This window comes from Talpa europaea, assembly GCF_964194135.1.
Source record: "Talpa europaea genome assembly, chromosome: 9".
Classification (NCBI taxonomy): domain Eukaryota; kingdom Metazoa; phylum Chordata; class Mammalia; order Eulipotyphla; family Talpidae; genus Talpa; species Talpa europaea.
The window spans coordinates 38,297,123-38,318,157 of NC_140076.1; the positions used below are offsets into that span (position 1 = coordinate 38,297,123).

Here is a 21,035-nt window from a genome sequence, read left to right on the forward strand (position 1 = left end):
TAGCATTTACTATGTACCAGCAATATTTGAAGAGCATTATAAAAATTATGAGACATTTGTCCACTAATAGAAAGTACAGTTTTCCAAAGAGTAACTGAGACACAGTGACATTAATAATCTTTCCAGTGGTCACACAGCTAGGAAAATATGGGGACATGTGACTGTTGTTTAGAATTTTCTTTGAGAACATGAAGTGTTCAAAGCTCTTTTCTGCTCTCTGCTGATTCATGTGATCACCCCATCACTGTGATGAAAAGTTTCTGATTCATGTGATCACCCAATCACTGTTACAAAAAGTTGCCCAGATGTAGGACTGTGACAGAGCTGGGCAGGTCCTAAATCACCTTGACCACAACCTCTCTACCCTGTCACCCCATAAGTAAGAAATTTCAATCTGGCTACATTTATTAATTCCTGTACCCATTACAATTCCTACCCAGAGTCCTCTATCTGGATAAGGTTGCACTTTAAGTGTGTTTCATCATAATTCCTGCACCCATAACTGTTTCCAGGTATTATGGTGATGTGTTTTGAGAGAGTTCCATTTTTCTCTGTTCTTTTGCTCAGGGTCACTCTTCTTCCAGCCCGTTCCTGCTGCCACACATTCACCAAACCTGTCCTCATCACCTTTGCTGATACATTTATTTTCTCATTCTAGGAAAGGGCTTCCATGACACACCCCATATCTCTTCAACCACCAATACCTCCTATGCCTATTACCTCATTATTTTCCTCTAGCATGTACTATATAATATACGTGTGTTGCCATTTTGTTTCTTTGTTACTTGTCTATCTTTTCCCCCTGCCCCCCCCCACACACTAGAATTGAGCTCCATGACCAAGTCCCATAGTAGGTACTCAAAAAGTATTTCTGCATTAATGAGAAATAAATTGATCCTGGATGCTCCTTATTTCCACCTCCCTTTCTTTCTCCATTTACTCCCCAAATGTTAGTGTTTTACAACTTCATCATAAGCGCTTAGTTTTTATATTTTCGTTCCATTCACTTTATAGATCAAGTTTAAAGATTCATCAGTAATATAAGTTTCATTAGGTCACTGCACCAATGTTGATGCAAGAGGCTATATGATGGTCTTTAGAAATACACAAAATATACAAAATTGAGATATACATTCCGGAGCAGAAAGCTGATATGTACATGGCTTGTGTAACCATGTGCTTTAACCTGCAGTGCTCTTGTTTTTTGGAATTTTTCCTTTGGGTTACAGCTCACCATGGCATCTAGATCCAACATGACAGCCCCCATCTGTCTAGTGGAAAATGAGAAACAGCAGCTGAGGGTAAATCGAGAAGCACTGAGGATTCTGGAGAAGATCTCGGAGCCTGTGGTGGTGGTGGCCATTGCAGGGCTGTATCGCACAGGGAAGTCCTACCTAATGAACCGCCTGGCAGGACAGAACTGTGGTGAGTGCTGTTCCGGGGCAGGGGACACATGCTGGACATCAGTGAGGACAGAGACTGATGTGGCACCTCCTTTAAGTTCATTTTAGGAAAAAATAGCACTTCCCACTGAAGAATACTAATTATCATTGCTACATTTATCACTTCAACCCCATCTGCCCCAAATCTCCCTTTCCCAAACTTTAACAAATGATACCTCATTAATTTAATTTCAATTGCTCTTATCTGCTTAGTAGCTCAGGCTAGCAAGTATTCCCTTACTTGTTCCAACATAAATTTTGCCCTAAATTAGGTCATATCAAAAATATTGCTCAATAGGACTTCATTTTAAAAATGGATGGATGAAGGACAGTTAGTAGAAACCCAGTATATTCCATATAAATGAGGATACGTTAAAGCATTTTTGCATCATTTTATAGAAAAATTTGATCAGTTATATCCTTTTTTGTTCTCTATTTGGTGTTACCTAATGTGCAAGCTATAACATATAGAGAGGGTTGTATAAAACATATACAAATATGATAAATTTAGTAAATATAAACTGACCAGCTCTATAATCACTGTCCAGATATAAAAATAAAACATCAACAAAATACTAGAGTTCATCAATGCTTATCATTTCATGGTGCATTCTCTCACTCTTCAATTTTTATAATTAGTTTTATAATCTGCATATGTATTTCTCAGAAATAGCTTAAACTCTATATAAAGGGAATTATACTTCTGGTATTCCTGCTTCCATTGCTCAACAAGAAGTTTATAGTAAAGTCCATAGAGTTTGTCATAGGTATATATTATTTATTTACCCAATTATACTACACTAGTGTCCAGAAACACCACAATTTATGTATCCAGTTGTTGTTGATGAACATTGGAATTATTCTAGTTTTTATGAATGGTGCTGTATTCTTGTATTTGTGTTTGTGATATTCCCAGAAGTAGAACTGTTGGTTCATAGAATATATATACTTTCAGCCATCCTAGATATTAACAGATAGCTTTTCAAACTTTATATGCAATTTATATGCTTATTAGATAACAGCAATTGAGAATTATGCACATCTTCAAAAAAAAAAAAAACAACTGGGAAAAAAGGCTGTTTAACTATTGCTGATTTAGTGACTATTTATATGCATTATATAGTTATTGGTCTTCTACAGTTATTGGCCTCATTCTGTATAGTTTGAAATTATCCCCATATTTACCTACTACTAGCATTTCTTTCTTTTTCTTTTAAAAGATTTATTTATTTATGCATACAAGAACTGGAGTACAGGCCAGAATTTCAGGGGGTGAGAGGAATCACCAGAGACAGAGTAGGGAGCAAAACAGGCAGATTGACTGAAATACACTGCTGAGGGGAGCAGCGGGCGAGACAGGAGAGGTCTGCTGTGCCATGTGGGTAGCTCCCTGACCAGGGATAGAACTTGTGCTGCAGTAGTTGAGGATAGCTTCATAGTGTGGTGCTTAATCCCTTGTGCCACCAGGGAGGCCCTTCTAGCATTTCTTATTTCAAGAATTCTATTCTAACTTGTTACCTCTTTTGGTACTTGCTATTTTTTAAGCTCCAAAAGAGGAGGGGTGTAGGTGGGAACAGAGCATGGAGGGACTGCACTATGGTGAGAACTATGGATGCCTTGATAGTTGTCGTGGTTAGTAACATACATCTGAAGAACTGTGTGAAATATAACCTCCAAATCATATGCGATATATGCCATGTTATCTCAACTAAAAAAAAAACCCAATTTCTAAAAATGTTTAAAATAAACTAGTTTACATAATTCACTAATGTGACATGTGAGTCAGTGATGGTGTGAGATGAACCAGGAATATAAACTCCTTCTTGAGAATTTCCTTAATAAGCTTGTCCTTGCTGAAACAGTAGCAATTTTCCTCTCAATCAGGGATCAATTATCTGCCCTTCTCTTTCTCTATTTGGTATTTTCTACTGTGCAAGCTATAACATATAGACAGGGTTGCATAAAACACACATATATAATAAATTTAGTCAATGTAACCTAAAAGCTACATATTACAAGTTTAACTAATGTAACCCATGGACATCTGGACTATATATTACCTGATTATCTATTATCAGTAACACTTTATCCCCTTTCATTTCAGGTTTCCCTCTGGGCTCCACAGTGCAGTCTGAAACCAAGGGCATCTGGATGTGGTGTGTGCCCCACCCCTCCAAGCCAAAGCACACCCTGGTCCTTCTGGACACTGAGGGCCTGGGGGATGTGGAAAAGGTAAGGCACAGAATCTTCTTTGCTCTCAATACCCTATTTATATTTCACTTTGTCACCTCAATTCAGTTTTATGACATGATATTTTGAACAATGAGGTTAAATTCTGTTTTGAATTTGTTTCCTTTAAAGATTAGTACTTTACTTATTAGGACTAGACCTTCTCATTTTTAACACTACATTGAATGATAGTAGTCAAAAAGTGACCTGGTTGCTGAACTGAGGCTTTTGTGTTATGTTACTTAAGGAAGTACACTGTACTTAAGGAATTACAGTGTTAAGTACAGTGAAGGAAAGAAACACCCAGAGTCTAGTATTGGGAGAATAGAAATAAGCAGGTTATCAGTACTGGATACCATAGATATAAAAATGAAGAACAAAATGTAATGATTCAGGATATGGGAAACATCTGGAGGAAGCTATAACCTATGGGTCAATAGACATTTAAAAAAATTTTTTTAAAGATTTATTTATTTTTATTTTTTAATTTAAATTTTATTTTTTATATTCAACATACAATTACAACCCCCTTATTTTGACCCCAAGCCCTCTTTTTCCCACCCCCCACCCACCATAGAATGTCTCTGGTTCATAGTTGTTTGTTGATTTTGATATTTTCTTTCTTATAGTTATTCTTTTTCCTGGTCCCTTATTTAAGTTTTCTAGATTCCTGCTATGAGTGAGACCATCCGGTATTTTTCTTTTTCTTTCTGGCTTATTTCGCTGTGCATGATCCCTTCCAGCTCCATCCATGTTGCTGCAAATTGCATGTGTTTATCTTTTTTGAATGCTGAGTAATATTCCATGGTGTATATGTACCACATCTTCTTGATCCAGTCATCTATTTTTGGGCATTTGGGTTGTTTCCAAAGCTTAGCTATTGTAAATAGTGCTGCTCTAAACATAGGGGTGCATGTTTCTGTGTCCTTTGGGTAAGTAACTAGGAGTGGAATTGCTGGATCATATGGAAGCTCTATGTTTAGTAGGTCCAGAAATCTCCACACAGCTCTCCATAGTGGTTGGACCAGTTTGCACTCCCACCAACAGTGCAGGAGAGTTCCTTTTTCTCCACCACCTCGCCAACATTTGTTGTTGCTAGTTTTTTTAATATGTGCCATTCTCACTGGTGTAAGATGGTATCTCATGGTAGTTTTGATTTGCATTTCCCTGATGACAAGTGATGTTGAACATTTTTTCATATGCCTGTTGGCCATTTGCATTTCCTCTTCAGAGAAGTTTCTTTTTAGCTCTTCTGCCCATTTTTGGACTGGATTATTTTCTTTGTTGTTGTTGAGTCTCATCAGCTCTTTGCAGATTTTTGTGATCAGTCCTTTATCATTAGTGTTGTGTGCAAAAATGTTGTCCCAGTTGGTGGGGTTTCTCTTTGTTTTTGTTATTGTCTCTTTAGCTGTGCAGAAGCTCTTTAATTTGATGTACTCCCAGCTGTTTATCTTTGCCTTCACTATCACTGCTTTGGGTCATGTGTTTGTAAAGATGTCTTTGATGTGCATATCACATAGTGTTTCGCCTATATTTCCTTCTATGTATTTTATGGTTTCAGGTCTTATGTCTAGTTCTTTAATCCATTTTGGTTTTTGTGCATGGTGTTAGGTAGTAGTCAAGCTTCATTCTTTTGCATGTAGCGACCCAGTTTCCCAGCACCATTTATTGAACAGACTTTCTTTGCTCCAATGCACATTCTTTGCTCCTTTGTCAAAGATTAGTTGACCATAACTCTGTGGGTTTATTTCTGGATTTTCTATTCTATTCCATTGGTCTGTGTGTCTGTTCTTGTTCCAAACCATGCAGTTTTGATGATTATGGCTTTGTAATAGAGTTTGAAGAAGTCTGGGAGTGCATCCATTCCCTTGTTTTTTTTTTTTTTTTTCAGGAAAGCTTTGGCTATTCAAGGTTTTTGGTGATACCATTTGAATTTCATTAATAATTGTTCTATATCTTCGAAGAATGACATTGACATTTTTATTGGAATAGCATTGAATCTGTGTATTGCTTTTGGTAGGATGGCCATTTTAATAATGTTTATTCTTCCAATCCATGAGCAAGGGATGTCTTTCCATTTCTTTGTGTCTTCTTCTATTTCTTTTAACAGTGTTTTATAATTTTCTTTGTATAGGTCCTTTACCTCTTTTGTTAGATTTATTCCCAAGTATTTGATTTTTTTTTGTTTCGATAATTAAAGGGATGGTTTTTTTGATTTCTTCTTCTTCAGATTTATTGTTTGTGTATAGGAAGGCTACTGACTTTTGTGTGTTGATTTTGTATACTGCCACTTTACTGAACTGAGTGATGAGTTGAATTAGTTTTTCTGTGGAGTTTTTGGGGTTCTCTATGTATATTATCATATCATCTGCAAATAGTGATAGTTTGACTTCTTCTTTTCCTATTTGGATTCCTTGTATGTCTTTCTCTTGTCTTATTGCTCTGGCTAGGACTTCCGGTATTATATTGAAAAGTAGTGGTGAGAGTGGACATCCTTGTCTTGTTCCAGATCTTAATGGAAATGCTTTCAGCTTTTCACCATTGAGAATGATACTGGCTGTTGGCTTGTCATATATGGCCTTTATGATGTTGAGGTATGTTCCTTGTATCCCGAGAATTTCAAGGGCTTTTATCATGAATGGGTGTTGCACTTTGTTGAAAGCTTTCTCGGCATCTATTGATATAATCATATTGTTTTTATATTTCTTTTTGTTGATATGTTGGATAACGTTGATTGATTTTCGGATGTTGAACCGTCCTTGTGTCCCTAGAATGAATCCTACTTGGTTGTGGTGATTATCTTATGGATACGTTGTTGGATTCTGAGAGCTAAAATTTTATTGAGGATTTTTGCATCAGTGTTCATTAGGGAGATTGGCCTGTAGTTTTCTTTTTTTGTGTTGTCCTTGTTCAGTTTTGGTATTAGTGTAATGTTGGCTTCGTAGAACGTGTTTGGTATTATCCCTTCCTTCTCAAATTTTTGGAAGAGTTTGTGAAGGATAGGCACTAATTCTTTTCTGAATGTTGGTAGAATTCATTTGTAAATCCATCAGGTCCTGGGCTTTTGTTTTTGGGGAGGTTTTTGATTACCATTTCAATTTCGCTGCTTGTAATTGGTCTGTTTAAGTGTTCTATTTCTTCTTTATCTAGCTTTGGGTGATAGAGTTGTAGGAATTTGTCCATCTCCTCTAGATTGTTGAACTTGTTTCCATATAACTGTTCATAGTAGTTACTGATTATTCTTTTGATATCTGCTGTGTCCGTTGTGATTTCTCCTCTTTCATTTATGATCCTGTTTATTTGTGCTTTCTCCTTTTTTCCCTTTGTGAGCCTGGCTAGGGGTTTGTCTATTTTATTTATTTTTTTGAAGAACCAGCTCTTGGTTTCATTGATCTTTTGGATTGTTTTTTTAGTTTTGATCTCATTTATTTCTGCTTTGGTTTTTATTATTTCTTTTCTTCTACTGGTTTTGGGTTTTTTTTTTTTTTTTGGTTGTTGTTGTTCTATTTCTATATCTCTGAGCTTCGAAATTAGGTTATTTCTTTGAATTCTTTCTTGTTTCTTGATGTGAGCCTCTATTGCTATATATTTTCGTCTTATTAGTGCTTTTGCTGCATCCCATACATTTAGGAAATTGGTGTCCTCCTTGTCATTCATTTCAAAGAATTTTTTAATTTCTTCTTTGATCTCCTCATTAGTCCAGTGGTCTTCCAGTTGTGTGGATTTCAATCTCCATGAGGCAGGAGAGTTCTTTGCCTTCTTTTTATGGTTTATTTGTAGTTTGATGCCTTCGTGGTTAGAAAAGATGGTTGGTATGATTTCAATCTTGGTGTATCTGTTGATGTTTGTCTTGTGTCCCAGTATGTGATCGATCCTGTAAGATGATGTGTGCACTTGAGAAAAATGTGTACTCAGATTTTTTTGGGGTTTGGTGTTCTATAGATGTCTGTTAAACCCAAGCACTCTAGATCCTTATTTAGAGCTTTAGTGTCTTTACTTATTTTTTGTCTCATTGATCTATCCATTGTTGATAGTGGTGTGTTGAAGTCTCCCACTACGTATGTGTTTTCTCTGATGTCTGTTTTCAAAGATGACAATAGTTGTCTGATACATTTTGATGCTCCTTTTTTGGTGAATATATGTTAATGAGTGTTATTTCTTCTTGAAGTATTGCCCCCTTGATCATAATGTAGTGACCATTGGGGTCTCTTTTTACCTTTTTGATTTTGAAATCTGTTTTATCTGATATAAGTATAGCTGTTCCTGCTTTCCTTTTTGGTCCATTAGCTTGTAGGATTGTTTTCCATCCTTTAACTTTGAGGCTATTTTTATTTTTTGTAGCTAAATGTGTTTCCTGGAGACAAAAAAAGGTTGGGTTTTGTTTCTTAATCCAGTCTGCAACTCTGTGTCTTTCCATTGAAGAGTTTAGTCCATTTATATTTAGAGTTAATATTGATATGTTAGTATCTGTATTTGCCATTGTGTTTGTCTTTCCTTTGATTTGATTTGATTTATTTATTCTTTTAATAACTTTTTTTTTTGGCCTTCTTTCATTGTTATTTGTCCCTCTGAGGTTCTGGCTTTAGGACTCCTTGTAGTATTTTTTGGAGTGGGGGTTTAGTCGTAATGAAATTCCAGAGTTTTTATTTGTCTGGGAAGGTCCTTATTCTTTTTTCATAGAGGAAGGAGAGCTTTGCGGGATAGAGTATTTTTGGTTGGCATTTGTTTTCTTGGAGTCTATTGACTATGTCCCTCCACTCTCTCCTTGCCTGTAGTGTTTCTTTGTCGTGGAAGTTTGGTGTTCTTCTTGCTTCTTGTATATCAATTTTCAGCTCCTTCTTCACATTTGGGAAGTTCTCTTCAATTATCTCCTTGAATATTTTCTCTGTTCCTACATATCTCTCCTCTCCTTCTGGGATTCCTATAACTCTTATATTTCCTTTCCTCATGGAGTCAGATAGTTCCCAAAGTCTTTCTTCGGTCTTTTTCCTTTTTACTTCTCTGTCCTTTTTTTGTTTTGGTTCTTTTTACTTCTGTGTCTTCAAAGTACTTAAACGTTCTTCCATTTCATCTATTCTGCTTTCATTGCTTTTCCCAGAGTTCTTTAGCTCCTCCAATAATTCTTTGATCTCCTGCATTTCTTTCATTTCCCTCTTTAGGGACTCAATTTCATTCTTCTCATCGTTGATTATTTTTCCCTTATTATTGTTTTCCTTATGACTTCTGTCAGTTTTTTAATCATGGCAATTTTAAATTCTCTTTCTGGAAGGCTCAGAAGTTCTTCCAAGTTACTCTCATTGCAGTCTGGTGGGTGGTTTTCTTTTTGTGGTGTGCCTTTTTCCTGAGGAGTTGCTGGGTTGCGTGTAGTTTTTCTACTCCCTACTGCCTGTTTTCTAATTTGCTGTATGTCTTGGGACAGTGTGTTGCTGGTACGGGCCAGCATCTTTTTGGTTTGCTCTTTGTGGGGTTCAGGAACTGGCGGTCTAAATGAGTCAAATACTATTATGCCAGAAGTCTAATGAGGCAGTGGTACTTTGAGTATGTCAATTGTCACTGTCCCAGAATATTTCCTCCTTCTGTGTTTAATTACAAAGGTGTGTTTTGAAGTCCCACTAACTTCCCTGGAGGTGGGGCAGCTGGATTGCACTCTGGGTTCCAAATCACTGGATCCCTCTCTGGTTTCCAACTTCCTGTCAGGCTGGACCAGGCTTGTGGGGGCCTTCAGCTCACCTCTGACTGCACAGGGAACTTTTTCTCTCTGGTTCCACAGGGAGCCTTCTGCCAGTTTCAAGCAGTCTTTATTGAAGAAAGGTCCCTGTTCTAAAGTGGCTATGCAGAGACACACTCCCCTGCACACCCGGTCTGCCCTGGTGGTGGGTGCCTGCTCCCCTCTGGGCTCACACTGCTGGCCAGAAGGGGCCTGGTGTGGGTGAACTTCCCAGCTTACCTCTGGCTCCTCTGGGAGCCTTCTGCTGGTTTCAAGCAGTCTTTACTGAAGAACGGTCCCTATTCTAAAATGGCGATTCGGTGACAGGCACACTCTTCCGCGCACCTGGTCTGCCCCGGCTGTGGGTGCCCGCTCCCCCTCTGGGCTCGGACTGCTGGTCAGAAGGGGCCTGGCTTGGGCGAACTTTCCAGCTCACCACTGACTCCTCTGGGAACCTTCTGCCTGTTTCAAGCAATCTTTATTGAAGAAAGGTCCCTGTTCTATGGGGTGTTGGTGATTTTTTTTCCTGGTCGCTAGGTGGCACCAGAGATCTCTCTTAGTGTCCTTGGAGAGCTGGTTTTTTTTTTTACCCCGTGGGACAGGGGAACAGAGTGGGAGTGGTGGGGAAAGCCTCAACGGCTTTGGGGTGCTGTGTTTGCCTTGTGCCCCACCGTCGTGGGGATCCCACGCCCCAAATTTCATGCCCCGGGTCTCAGTTCCAAAGCCTGGACGCGGGCTGTAGCCCAGTTCAGTGTCCGCCCAAATGGCGCCTTTTGCACCTCACTCGCTCCCGTGTCCAGGCGCCTGGTTTCTGATTACTCAGTGAGGGACATTCACCTCAGTGAGGGCCTCCGCGCGTCTCCCCGCAAGCCTAGGTCGCAGGCGCGGGGACCTGGGCAGCCGTGATCCGCGTATCCTTTTCAAGTGCACCTCTTTTCTGCACAAGCATACTGGCTGGCCTGGGGCTGTGTGTAGGTCTCCAGGAGTCTCTGTTTTTCTCAATGGCACCTGGAGCCGTTCACTCACCTCCGCGGCGAATCCTGCAGGGTTCTCCACAGCTCCAGTTCAAGGGGTGTGGTGGCTGAAATAGTTCCTTTCCACTCACAGTCCCACTTGATGCGTAGTTTGTTCTTGTTGGTCGTCTCAGTTTGTTATTTTTTCCTCCTTTCTGGTGGTCGGAGAGTGCCAACCCTGTGGGGGGGGGGGGAGGGGAGCAGGGTTCTGCGCTTTCCTCCCTTCTAGTCCTCTTTTATGGCAACTTTCTCCTTCGGGTAGTTTGCTGTAGTTGCCCGTTTATCTTCCGTGTCCCAGTTCTCACCGGGACCTGCTGCTTTTCCTCCCTATTAACTTTTTTTTAATGGGAGATCTTACTCGCAGCGTTTCCTCACCACCATGTTGATCCGCACCCCCAATAGACTGTTTTTAGTTAAGATGTGTGTAAGGGGTTTGGGAGTTGGGAATTAATGGGATTGAGAATAGGAACCATGAAAATAGGAGATCTTGAAATAGTCTATAAAAATAATCCCCAGAAAAGCTTCAGCTATGACAGGACTACTTATTAGGTTTTAGTACAATTCTCTGAGTTTTGAAGATGAATTCCTCACTGCTTATATAAAAACATGAATAGACCCACCAAAAATATGATAAATGGAATAATTGTGATGTTTTGTTTTTAGTCTGAGCTCCATACAATTTTTTTTTTTCGTATTTATGTAAGTCAGATTTGGAATTGGAAGTAGCAACAGTGGCTCCCAGACTTCCATTTCTAACAAAAAAAGAGTGAGGATATAAATTTAGATATTCTGAATTTAAATATTTCAGCATAAAATACTCAATAATTACCTCAATATAAACTTACAATGATCTACTGATTCTGAAGACATTGTGGTTTCATAAACCTTCTTTGTATCTAATTGCATTTACCAATGTACCAAAACACATGGAATTGTCGTTAATAACATCAGAGCCATTGCTGTCCTTGCAACTTGCAGTGCATTTGAGAATTATCTGATTCTATGACAAGTCACACATAACAGTCCCAAATCCCACTACAGCATTTCATCTACTACCACACAAATAACCAACCACAGTCAAATAAAAACTTTGTAATACCTTATGTCTGCACTCCCACAATTCCAATTGTCTTTTATTGGTCCCTCTACCTCATGGTTCATTAATCTCCACAATTCTACATACTGTCAATGCTTAACCCATGCTGTTCCCAATGTAATGCTATCATAGTCTACTTAGACATGAACACTTCTTACTCTGGATTAACAGAATACATTTTCTAGTTTGTTGGAAGTCCCCTTTTGTCTTGAAAATGTGGTCATTATGGTTTCCTTTCCATACTGCCCTATATATCTGTTCTCCAGGAAGACACCTTCTTGAGGCAGGAATTTTATGTTCACATAAATAAATTCAGCATCTGATATTTTGTTGATATATAGTCAGAAGTGTTAACTTCATTTAATTGAAAAATTGTGTCCCAATAGAGCCAATGATTAAAAAAAATATTGCATAAGCATCATGCTTACTTCTATGTCTAGTCATTGTCTTAAATATCTGACACACACTGATAGTGTCATTCATTGCTGAAGTTAATTGCAAAAGTATCTCAGGCCATGAGAGGAAAAAATGTAAATTCCAAAATTGAGGTTTTCATTTAGGATTGATTTCAAAATTTATGATTTTTTACACCACTATTCAGCAACAATACAAATGATGTAGTAAGTGAGGAAATGATTGGTGAAAGAAGAGTAAGCTCTTACACCCCTTAATGTAATGACTTTCTAGGGTGACCCTAAGAATGACTTGTGGATCTTCACACTGGCTGTGCTTCTCAGCAGCATGTTTGTCTACAACAGCATTGGGACCATCTACCATCATGCCCTGGAGCAGCTGCAGTATCCTTCATGGAGCAAGACTACCTTGTATTATCAAGTGTGTGGAAATAGCAGTAACACTATTTTTTCTTTCCCGTAAGTCAGTTCTCCTGGAGAACTGAGAAAAGGGAGAGGAGGGCAAATAGAAATGTTTCTAAAAGTGGCTTGGGAGTGAGATCTGAAAGTTTTGTCGAAAGGCCCTTTTCTTTCCTTAGCTAAATTCCAGCTATGTGACTGAACTAGCAGACCTCATCAGGACAAAATCCTCTCCCAGCTCTGATGAAAAAAATGACTCAGCCGAGTTTGTGAGTTTCTTTCCAGACTTTGTTTGGGCTGTCCGTGATTTCACACTGGAGCTGGAGTTAGATGGTCACCCCATCACTGAAGATGAGTACCTGGAGAATGCCTTGAAGTTGATTAAAGGTATAGAGAATGTCCCGGTTGATGGAAGGTTCGGTGGAGGTAGGATGAACTATGCCGAGTCATTCAACAGTTGAGATGAATTCTTTACTTGACTTTGGATTGAAATTTATGATATTGGTTATTGGTATATGATTGGTGGGTATGGAGTCAATCATCCTGACTGGAAAAACAGCAGTGATCAGAGTTTAAGCCCAACAATGAAATTTAGAATCCATTATTGGACCAAATGATTTGAGAAAAATTGATACCTTGAAAGTTCATACTTATAATGAGTGCTCAAACTTTCTAAAGCCTACATATCTTTCTTACTTATTCAGTTTAAGTGTTCCTCCACTTCTATTTAGAGAATAAATGTCCATTATATTAGAAATAGGTAAATCCAAAAGCACAATGATATAAAATTACCAAACTTTTGAAATATATTTCATGCAGTTTATTTTATTAGCTTACATAGTTACATATAAAATAGTTTTATACACTTGAAGTTTCCCAAAAAGCATCGATCTAGCCCTCCAGTGAGACAGTCCAAACCTTTCCTTTTTGGTTTCTCATAACAACACTCTCTTTATTCTGTAGCTTCACACCTTGTGTAGTAACATTAATGTAAGTATTCATTACTAAGGTTATAGGTAGCAGAGATGATACTATACGATACGTAAAATCAATATCCATTTTGATTTACTTAATCCCTCATTCTTTCAACAAATATTTATTTGATAGTTGATACACATATCCAGAATCCCTCTGGATGACATTATCAAGTTCAATATAATATGACATAGAGAACTGGTGAGGCCTCCAAATTGCAAGGCTTAACCTTACTCTTTGGTGCTGTCTGCTAACAGAAATTCTATACCTATCCCTTGTTATTCAATGAGTATTTATTTGTACAGTTCTGATTTTATAATGGTTTTCTCTCCTGTTTATCAAATGTCCCTTACATGACATTTTCCCAGTTATATAGCACATACCTTAACGATGCCCATACTTTACTTTAGAAACAATATCTCAAGGCTAACAAGTATCAGAAAAATATTTCTGAAAACTTTTGCATTAAACCATCATTCAACAAACATGTGATAAAAGCTCAATCACTGCATAGCATCAAGTACTAAAGAAAATGCTCATAAGTTTATTCATTTGGGATGGAGACCTCCCTCCCAACTTCATTCTTGGTTCTGTATGAAGGAAAGATTCTCCATCCATTCTCTGGATGGATCCCTGGAATGAAAGTCTTCAGCCCCCAGCTTGAAAGCATCATTCACTGATTATTCTTTTTCTACTTATGAAGGTGAAATTCCCAAAATGCAAAATTCCAACCTGCCTAGAGAGTGTATCAGGAAGTTCTTTCCAAAACGGAAGTGCTTTGTCTTTGACCGACCTACAAGTGACAAAAAACTGTTACACCACTTGGAGAAAGTGTTGGAAAATCAACTGGATTTGAATTTCCAAGAGCAATCCCGAAAATTCTGTTCCTATATCTTCACACATGCAGAAGTCAAGACCCTAAGGCAGGGGATCACTGTGACTGGAAACGGTGAGTCTATTGTCACAACATGTCTCTGTGGCTCAGTGTGTGTGATGAAACATTGCTCCTTAGGCTTGTTGGCACTTTTGAGTCTTGTTCTATGTAGAGTAAGGCAGATGTTAATGTTACACATAGAAATGCATGTTCCTTCATTAAAATATCCATGGGAAAGTGTTTATTGAGCTCTCCTTTGTCTCATGAAACTAACACAGTAACCACATAAGCACTGGCTGCTGTTAAGAATAGAAATCTGCATGCAGATGAGTTGATGTGAAAGTGTTTATTGGTGAGGAGACACAAATGTTCTGTGAATTTACAGCAGTTAGGAAATAAATAAGAGGACATGAGGCTCTGAAAGCTCATTGAGTGTTTGAGAAACTGTTTAAATATGATCTTACCTCTTGAGCTGGATCATGAATAGGCCACCTGGGCAGAAACACCGTATCTTGTGTTCAGATGGACATGTGCCTGAGGGAGGAGTGTGGCACTGGCCTGAAATTCATAATGATTTTTTTTAATAAGGGTGCCCTTATTTTCATATGGAAAGAGTGCCAATAAATTATGTACTTCACTTAGCTGGAAAATAAGCTCTTTTTCATTTTATTTCTGTGGCTAAACTTTTCCTGAAAAAGTTTGACTATGTAGGTTGATATAGGTTGATATCATTGACTTATGATTGGAAAATGATGAATTAGAAAACTGTAATGGAGAGAGTAAAAGATACAAAGTGACATCATAGGGTATTGATTCATTGAAGATAAAAGAAGAGAATACAATGATGAGGACAAGGTTGAAGTGAAGCAAAGATGAAAATGAAGTTGTTTCAATGAACTTTTTTTGATTTTTAGAATGTTGGTCTCCAAATGTAGTAAATTCCTTTTATTCCCTAAATATCATGACATTCAGGGTTGGGGACTCTAGTTGAGACCTACGTGGATGCCATCAACAGTGGAAATATACCTTGTTTAGAGAATGCAGTGACAACTCTGGCCCAGCTTAAGAACACAGAGGCTGTACAGAAGGCAGCCGACCACTACAGACAGCAGATGGCCCAGAAAGTGCGGTTCCCCACAGACACACTCCAGGAGATGTTAGACTTGCATGCAGCTTGTGAGAAGGAGGCCATTGCAGTCTTTATGGAGCATTCCTTCAAGGATGACAAGTGGGAGTTCCAGAAAATGCTTATGGTAATAAATCTTAGCCTTCATTTGCCCTTTTTTTTTTTTGTTTCCAGAATGATGTCTAGATTCACCCTGCTCAGCCCTATGGTTCGTGTGCTCTCATTGAAGAACGAACTTGATACAATCCTTCCTTTTTCTAAAAGATTGTGTCTTTTTTTCCTATTATAACAAAACTGGTTACCATGAGCTTAACATCAAAAAGACTGTATCAGCACTTCGCTCATGTAGAAGTAAAAGGCAAGTTTCAAATGGGGTTATTTACCATATGGAGGCCCTGGGAACCAACCCTCTTTTTTTAATCTACCAAGAGCACATGCCATCCTCCTTGTGTTTATAAATTTTACATGACTACCTTCTCTGCCCCAACCTACAGAAAATGCTTTTTAAGGATTTAAATGATTAGGTAATGACCATGTGGTACTCTCTTTCTCTTAAAATCCACTATCTTTACATATCCTACTAACAGGATTAATATTCACAGTCCCAGAGAACATGCAGGGTGTGCACATCAGAGAGGAGACTATTGGGGGTCAAATTAGTTCCTCTTAGCAAGGGCACCTTTACTCTCAAAGTTTGCTACTCACTTTCCCTCTGACCATTCGGCCAATCACAAATATCACTTCGTTCATATAGAAGAGGGGATTGAAATTATAACTAGACAAACAAGTTTTGTTCCTAATATTTATGCACACAAGCACTCACTGAAAGAACGTAAGAGAGATTCAGAACTCTGTTCAGATACCACTTAACACACTAATGAGCAGTTGATATGCTATGTATATTATGTGTATCAAACCACTCCAAGTAGAGAAGAAAGTCTACTTCCCGTCATCCAATAACTTCCATTATTCATTGCTGATGGATGGAGCATTGTTAATTCCACAATCTAAAATGAGCCATTGATAATACTATATTGCATATTTAAAGTGCTGGGGGATAGATCATAAAAGATTTCAGTAAAAGGAAAAAATTCACAACTATGTAAGATGAAAAATGTTAACTAGAGTTATGTTGTGAACATCATGCAATGTTGGCAAATATCAAATTATTAAGTTGAAAAATGAAACTAATAAAATATTTTATATCAACTAAGAAAATAATTGGTATTGGCAGTTCATGACTTCCAACCCCATCATTTCAGAGACAATGACCTCAGCCCATAGGAAATGAGGGACTTTGAACAAGTTATGAAGAGAATTGATCAGACCCGGGGCTAATACAAGTCTCCTGACTCCTGGTCATTTCATGTTTCATCCACTCTTAGGTCACAAGATTCCTTCTTCCAGAAGGATCCCTGATGGACGTTACCTCCTAACAACTTCTTTTTTTTTTGGATTTCCCCATTTTCCACTGGCAGGAAACCACAGAGAAAGAGAAGGAGAATTTCTTGCTGCAGAATGAAGATGCATCTCTCAAATATTGCCAGGCTGAGCTTAGGAAGATTTCAGAGTCCTTGAAGGAGAGCATTTCCAGAGGAAGATTCTCTGTGCCTGGAGGACACAGTCTCTACTTAGAAGCAAAGAACAAAATTGAGCAGGACTATGAGCTGGTGCCCAGGAAAGGAGTTAAGGTGAGGAAAAGCCAGAGCTGAGAAGAGCAAAATGGAGTAGTAGGGTCTAAGACTATAGCATTATTTGCATAGATAAAGGAAAATAGAGAGGTAGCTCATTGTAGCTTTTATATCCATATTATTTAGATTTTCTTCAATAAAATGCAAATATTTCTTCCCAAATACAAGATTTATTATCAGGAATCTAGATGAGAAAGACCATTCCTTTCACTTAGCAAACAGTGTAACTCTTTTTGAGCTGCATATGGAAAATATATAATGAAAGAAACAAAAAATGTTCTCAAGAAGTTTAGTCTTTCCAGAAAGGGACAAATACATAGTCCATAGTTGAGATAATGGTTATCACAAAGGTGTACACTGAGGGGATGTTAATAGTGATTTTCGTGATGGTGACTGATGAATGACATATTTAGAGCACTCACTTCCTAAATCCAGATCTGGATTATCAGCTGAATCTTTTGATAATGTGAATTAGCTACTACTTCCAATGAACTAAGCATCCCATTACAAAATTCAGAAAAGGAATGCACTGAGAAGTTAATAGCTTGCCTGTAAATACACAGTCATCAAGTGGTGGAACTAATAGGAAAGCTCTAGTACCTGAAAGCCATTCAAATTTCAGAATGAACTTTAGGAAACTCCCCCGGAAGAAGAAGTAGGAGCTACATGTTTTAGTGTCAAAAAATGCTATCTCACAAAGAAAGCATGCACAAGCATCCCATCAGCAGGGAAAAAATGCACAGACACTACAAACAATTGACACGTTGTTTTTGTAGAACAGGATGTAAATATTGTTGTCTTTGACCTGGGAGAGGTGTGGGCGGCATGCTTGAAAGAAGAAATAAGGGGGTTGCAATTGCATGGGGAATATAAAAATAAAATTTAAAAAATAATGAAAAAAAAAATAAATTGTGAGCTGCTCTAGCTGGTGTTTACTTTGTGGCCAGTGAAAGAAAAGAACCAGTGTGGATCTTCAAATGGATGAAGAATTTACAGGATATTATTTATAGTTTCACTGAACAATACTTTCCCTAATAAGCGAACAGTCTGCCTGACTAAGCCTTTCTCTCTGTTATTTCCTCAGGCAAAGGAGGTCCTCCAGAGCTTCCTGAAGTCACAGGCACCAATAGAGGAATCCATCCTGCAGGCAGACAAAGCCCTAACTGATGGGGAGAAGGCCATAGCAGGTATGGGGCAGAGAGGGAAGGTCCTGCAGTGCACTGACACAGGTGAAAGCAAAACTTTCCTGAAACAACCAGCATCCTCTATTTCTATGGGGAAAATGATACCTGTGAAATAAACCAGATTTGTGTTGTTGCTCCTGCAACCAACAGTGCCTTCCCATCACATTCTGACACATTCTCCAAGTGTGACTACTAGGTGGTTTTAGAGATTTCCCTGACATTTTATAGACTATTAATATATATAGAATATATGGTAATATACTATGGAACTATTAAAGTCTATTAGCTCAGAAGGGTGCAGCTCTGCATTACTGTTATTTTCTTCCCCCGCAAAAACCATTGTGGAACAGCTGAGCGGGCCAAGAAGGAGGCAGCTGAGCAGGAACAGGAGCTCCTAAAAAAGAGAGAGAAGGAACAACAGGAAATAATAGAGGCTCAAGAGAAAACTTTCAAGGAAAACATTGAACAACTGAAAGAGAAGATGGAGAGAGAAAAAGAAGAACAACTTAGAGAGCAGGAAAAGATGCTGGATCATAAGCTGAAGGTATGTCTTCATGGCCTGAGCAGTGACTGAGGGCATAACTATGATTCCTCAGTAGGAAGAGAACAAAAAATTGAACTAAAATCATGGCCTAGAAGTAAATCCAAGACACATTTATTACCTGAAATATCAAATAAACCTGGATCGTGTGAAGCCTTAAATGTATAAGATTCAACACCTCCAGTGGCATTTCATTTTGCAGAATACACAAAAACACATGTTGTTTAGATTATTATAAGATCAGATTCTGATCCCAAAGTCAATAGGACAGTAATCTTAGAGCCCTTAATGATACATAAAACCACAAAGAAACATGAAATGGATCCATTTGGTCTTGAAAGTATCAGATTTATGGTTGATATAAAATAGGAGATGCTGAAAACACTAAAATTGGGTCAATTATATTCCAAATTGCCTAATTCATTCCCTAGAGATAAGAATCTATAGAATGTGCATGAATAAGCCAGGAGGGCATTCTTAGAAGCATTCTTTGTCTCCAACCTGGAATGCATTAACTGTGTTCTATAGAGAGCCAGCACTTCCCATTATTTGTTATGTCTGTTCTCATACCACCTCAGTGGAATCAAGAGATACTCAGAATTACATCTATATCCCCCTCCAAAGTGCACTCATAGGATTTGAACACATTGCTGGCATAGTGGTCAGGCCTGGCTCAGCCCCAACACATCCCACTGCAGTGATTGCTTTCAGGGGTCATAGGGAGATACAAACCATGGATACTTCCACTTTGCAGGTCCAAACATAGGGATATATTTTTACAAACTCATCAAAAAGCACCTATGGTAGTCGGAAGTAGCAGGACATACTTAGCTGCTGAAATTGTTAAATAGAAAATACTGATAATTGGGTATTTTCAACAGGAGACTCTCTTCTTTTTTACAGATGCAAGAAGAACTACTTACTGAAGGATTCCAAAAGAAATATGAGGAGATGAAAAAAGAGGCAAATAATCTGAGAGAAGCTATTCAAGAAACTAGATCCAAAGGAATCCTTGATGGCCTCCTTGATGCTTGTAGTATATTGACTGCAGTAGTGCCCGGGCCTTTTAAGGTCATTGCTGCAGGCGTGTCTGCTTTGGGCACATTTATGAAATCTTGGTTGAAAAGAAAAAAGTTATTACCATAGTATATCAGGGGTTGACATCTTTAAAACAACATTCGTTTTGACTGAATTAATATAAGTTAATGGGAAACAAAATAGAATATAATGACTCAATAAGAGAAATGTTTCCCTCAAATGAAAAAGACAAATAATAAGATGAAGAAATCATCTGTAACCTACAGTATGGGCATGGAGATAATGTCTGTAAGCTATAATGAGATTATATCATTGGTGAGGAATTATTAGGAAAAAATTAAACTTTACAGATTATTAAAGATAGTCAAAGTAAAATTAGGAGTTGACTGTATCATCTGTCGAATATCACCTGGACAACTTTTCATAGTAGACCAGATTGGCACATTGGGAAACTGGCAGAGTCTCATATTTGCAGCAAGAGTGCAAATGGTAAAAATATGTATCTCAAAAATTGAAACAAAAACCTGTTGATTCAGCAAGTCTATATTGACCTTATAGATTTTATTTATCCAATTTGAAATAAGATAAATAGTAATGTATTTGTTGCAAGATTTTTGTAACTTTAAAAGATGAATCAACTTTAAAGTCCGTCTGTGAGATATTGGTAGGGTAACTCTCAGTACATACTTTAAAAAGAAGACTCTATAGTCACTAACATGAAAAAGTAAAGTTAAATTTTACTGATTTTAATTAATTTAAACACAAGTAGATGCAATTTCTAACATGTGACCAGAATCAATAATCATGGATGGGGAGTTCCCACAGCAGGAGGAATAGATGCTATGCTAGGAGTTCTGCTTAAGTCAGTTCCCTGAACACTCTAGTTACTACAGTAGGAAACAAAAAGTACAGATGAAAATCCTAATTTTAGCCTCTCAAAAAGCCTTGAAATTTTAGCTTCTCAAAAAGCCTAACCTATTTTCAGAATTAAGTCCTAAGATGTTGGCTGAAATGGTTCCCAAAGTCCAGCACCACAATTTCAAGATGGTAAATTTCCAGGAAAATTTTGTTGAAAGAAAACCCAACATGTAGGAATTCATTCCAGCTGTCTAGAGCTTAAAACTCTTGGGTTAGAATGAAATGCTTGTCATTCCATAAGCTGAACCTATTCTCTTGACTCAGCCTGTGCACACAGGACCCAAATTTCCTTAAACAGTGGTCTTCCTCATTCCCTACCCTCTATTTCCTGCCCTGTTCCTCCTCACCATTTCCCAACTGCCTGAGATGGGATAAAGTGTCTTCCTGTA

General features: G+C 38.1%; 2 protein-coding genes across 2 annotated transcripts in view; both read left to right on the forward strand.

The window, feature by feature from the left end:
• Positions 1-19,836, forward strand: part of LOC311176667 (guanylate-binding protein 6-like) — a gene marked incomplete at its 3' end in the record, with an annotated part of 154,620 nt that extends 134,784 nt beyond the window's left edge. Inside the window, exons 8-10 of the mRNA XM_084242319.1 lie at positions 18,050-18,152; positions 18,500-18,693; positions 19,594-19,836. Coding sequence (XP_084098445.1) covers positions 18,050-18,152; positions 18,500-18,693; positions 19,594-19,836 — 540 coding nt within the window. The remainder of the gene's footprint in view (positions 1-18,049; positions 18,153-18,499; positions 18,694-19,593) is intronic.
• On the forward strand, positions 1,236-16,986 carry LOC311177740 (guanylate-binding protein 6-like; the record flags this gene model as incomplete). The annotated part of the gene is made up of 7 exons (XM_084243999.1): positions 1,236-1,425; positions 3,547-3,674; positions 12,175-12,284; positions 12,490-12,725; positions 13,978-14,223; positions 15,121-15,488; positions 16,753-16,986. The coding sequence occupies 7 exons, from the start codon at positions 1,236-1,238 to the stop codon at positions 16,984-16,986; spliced, it is 1,512 nt and encodes a 503-aa protein (XP_084100125.1).
• Positions 19,837-21,035: the final 1,199 nt, after the last annotated feature.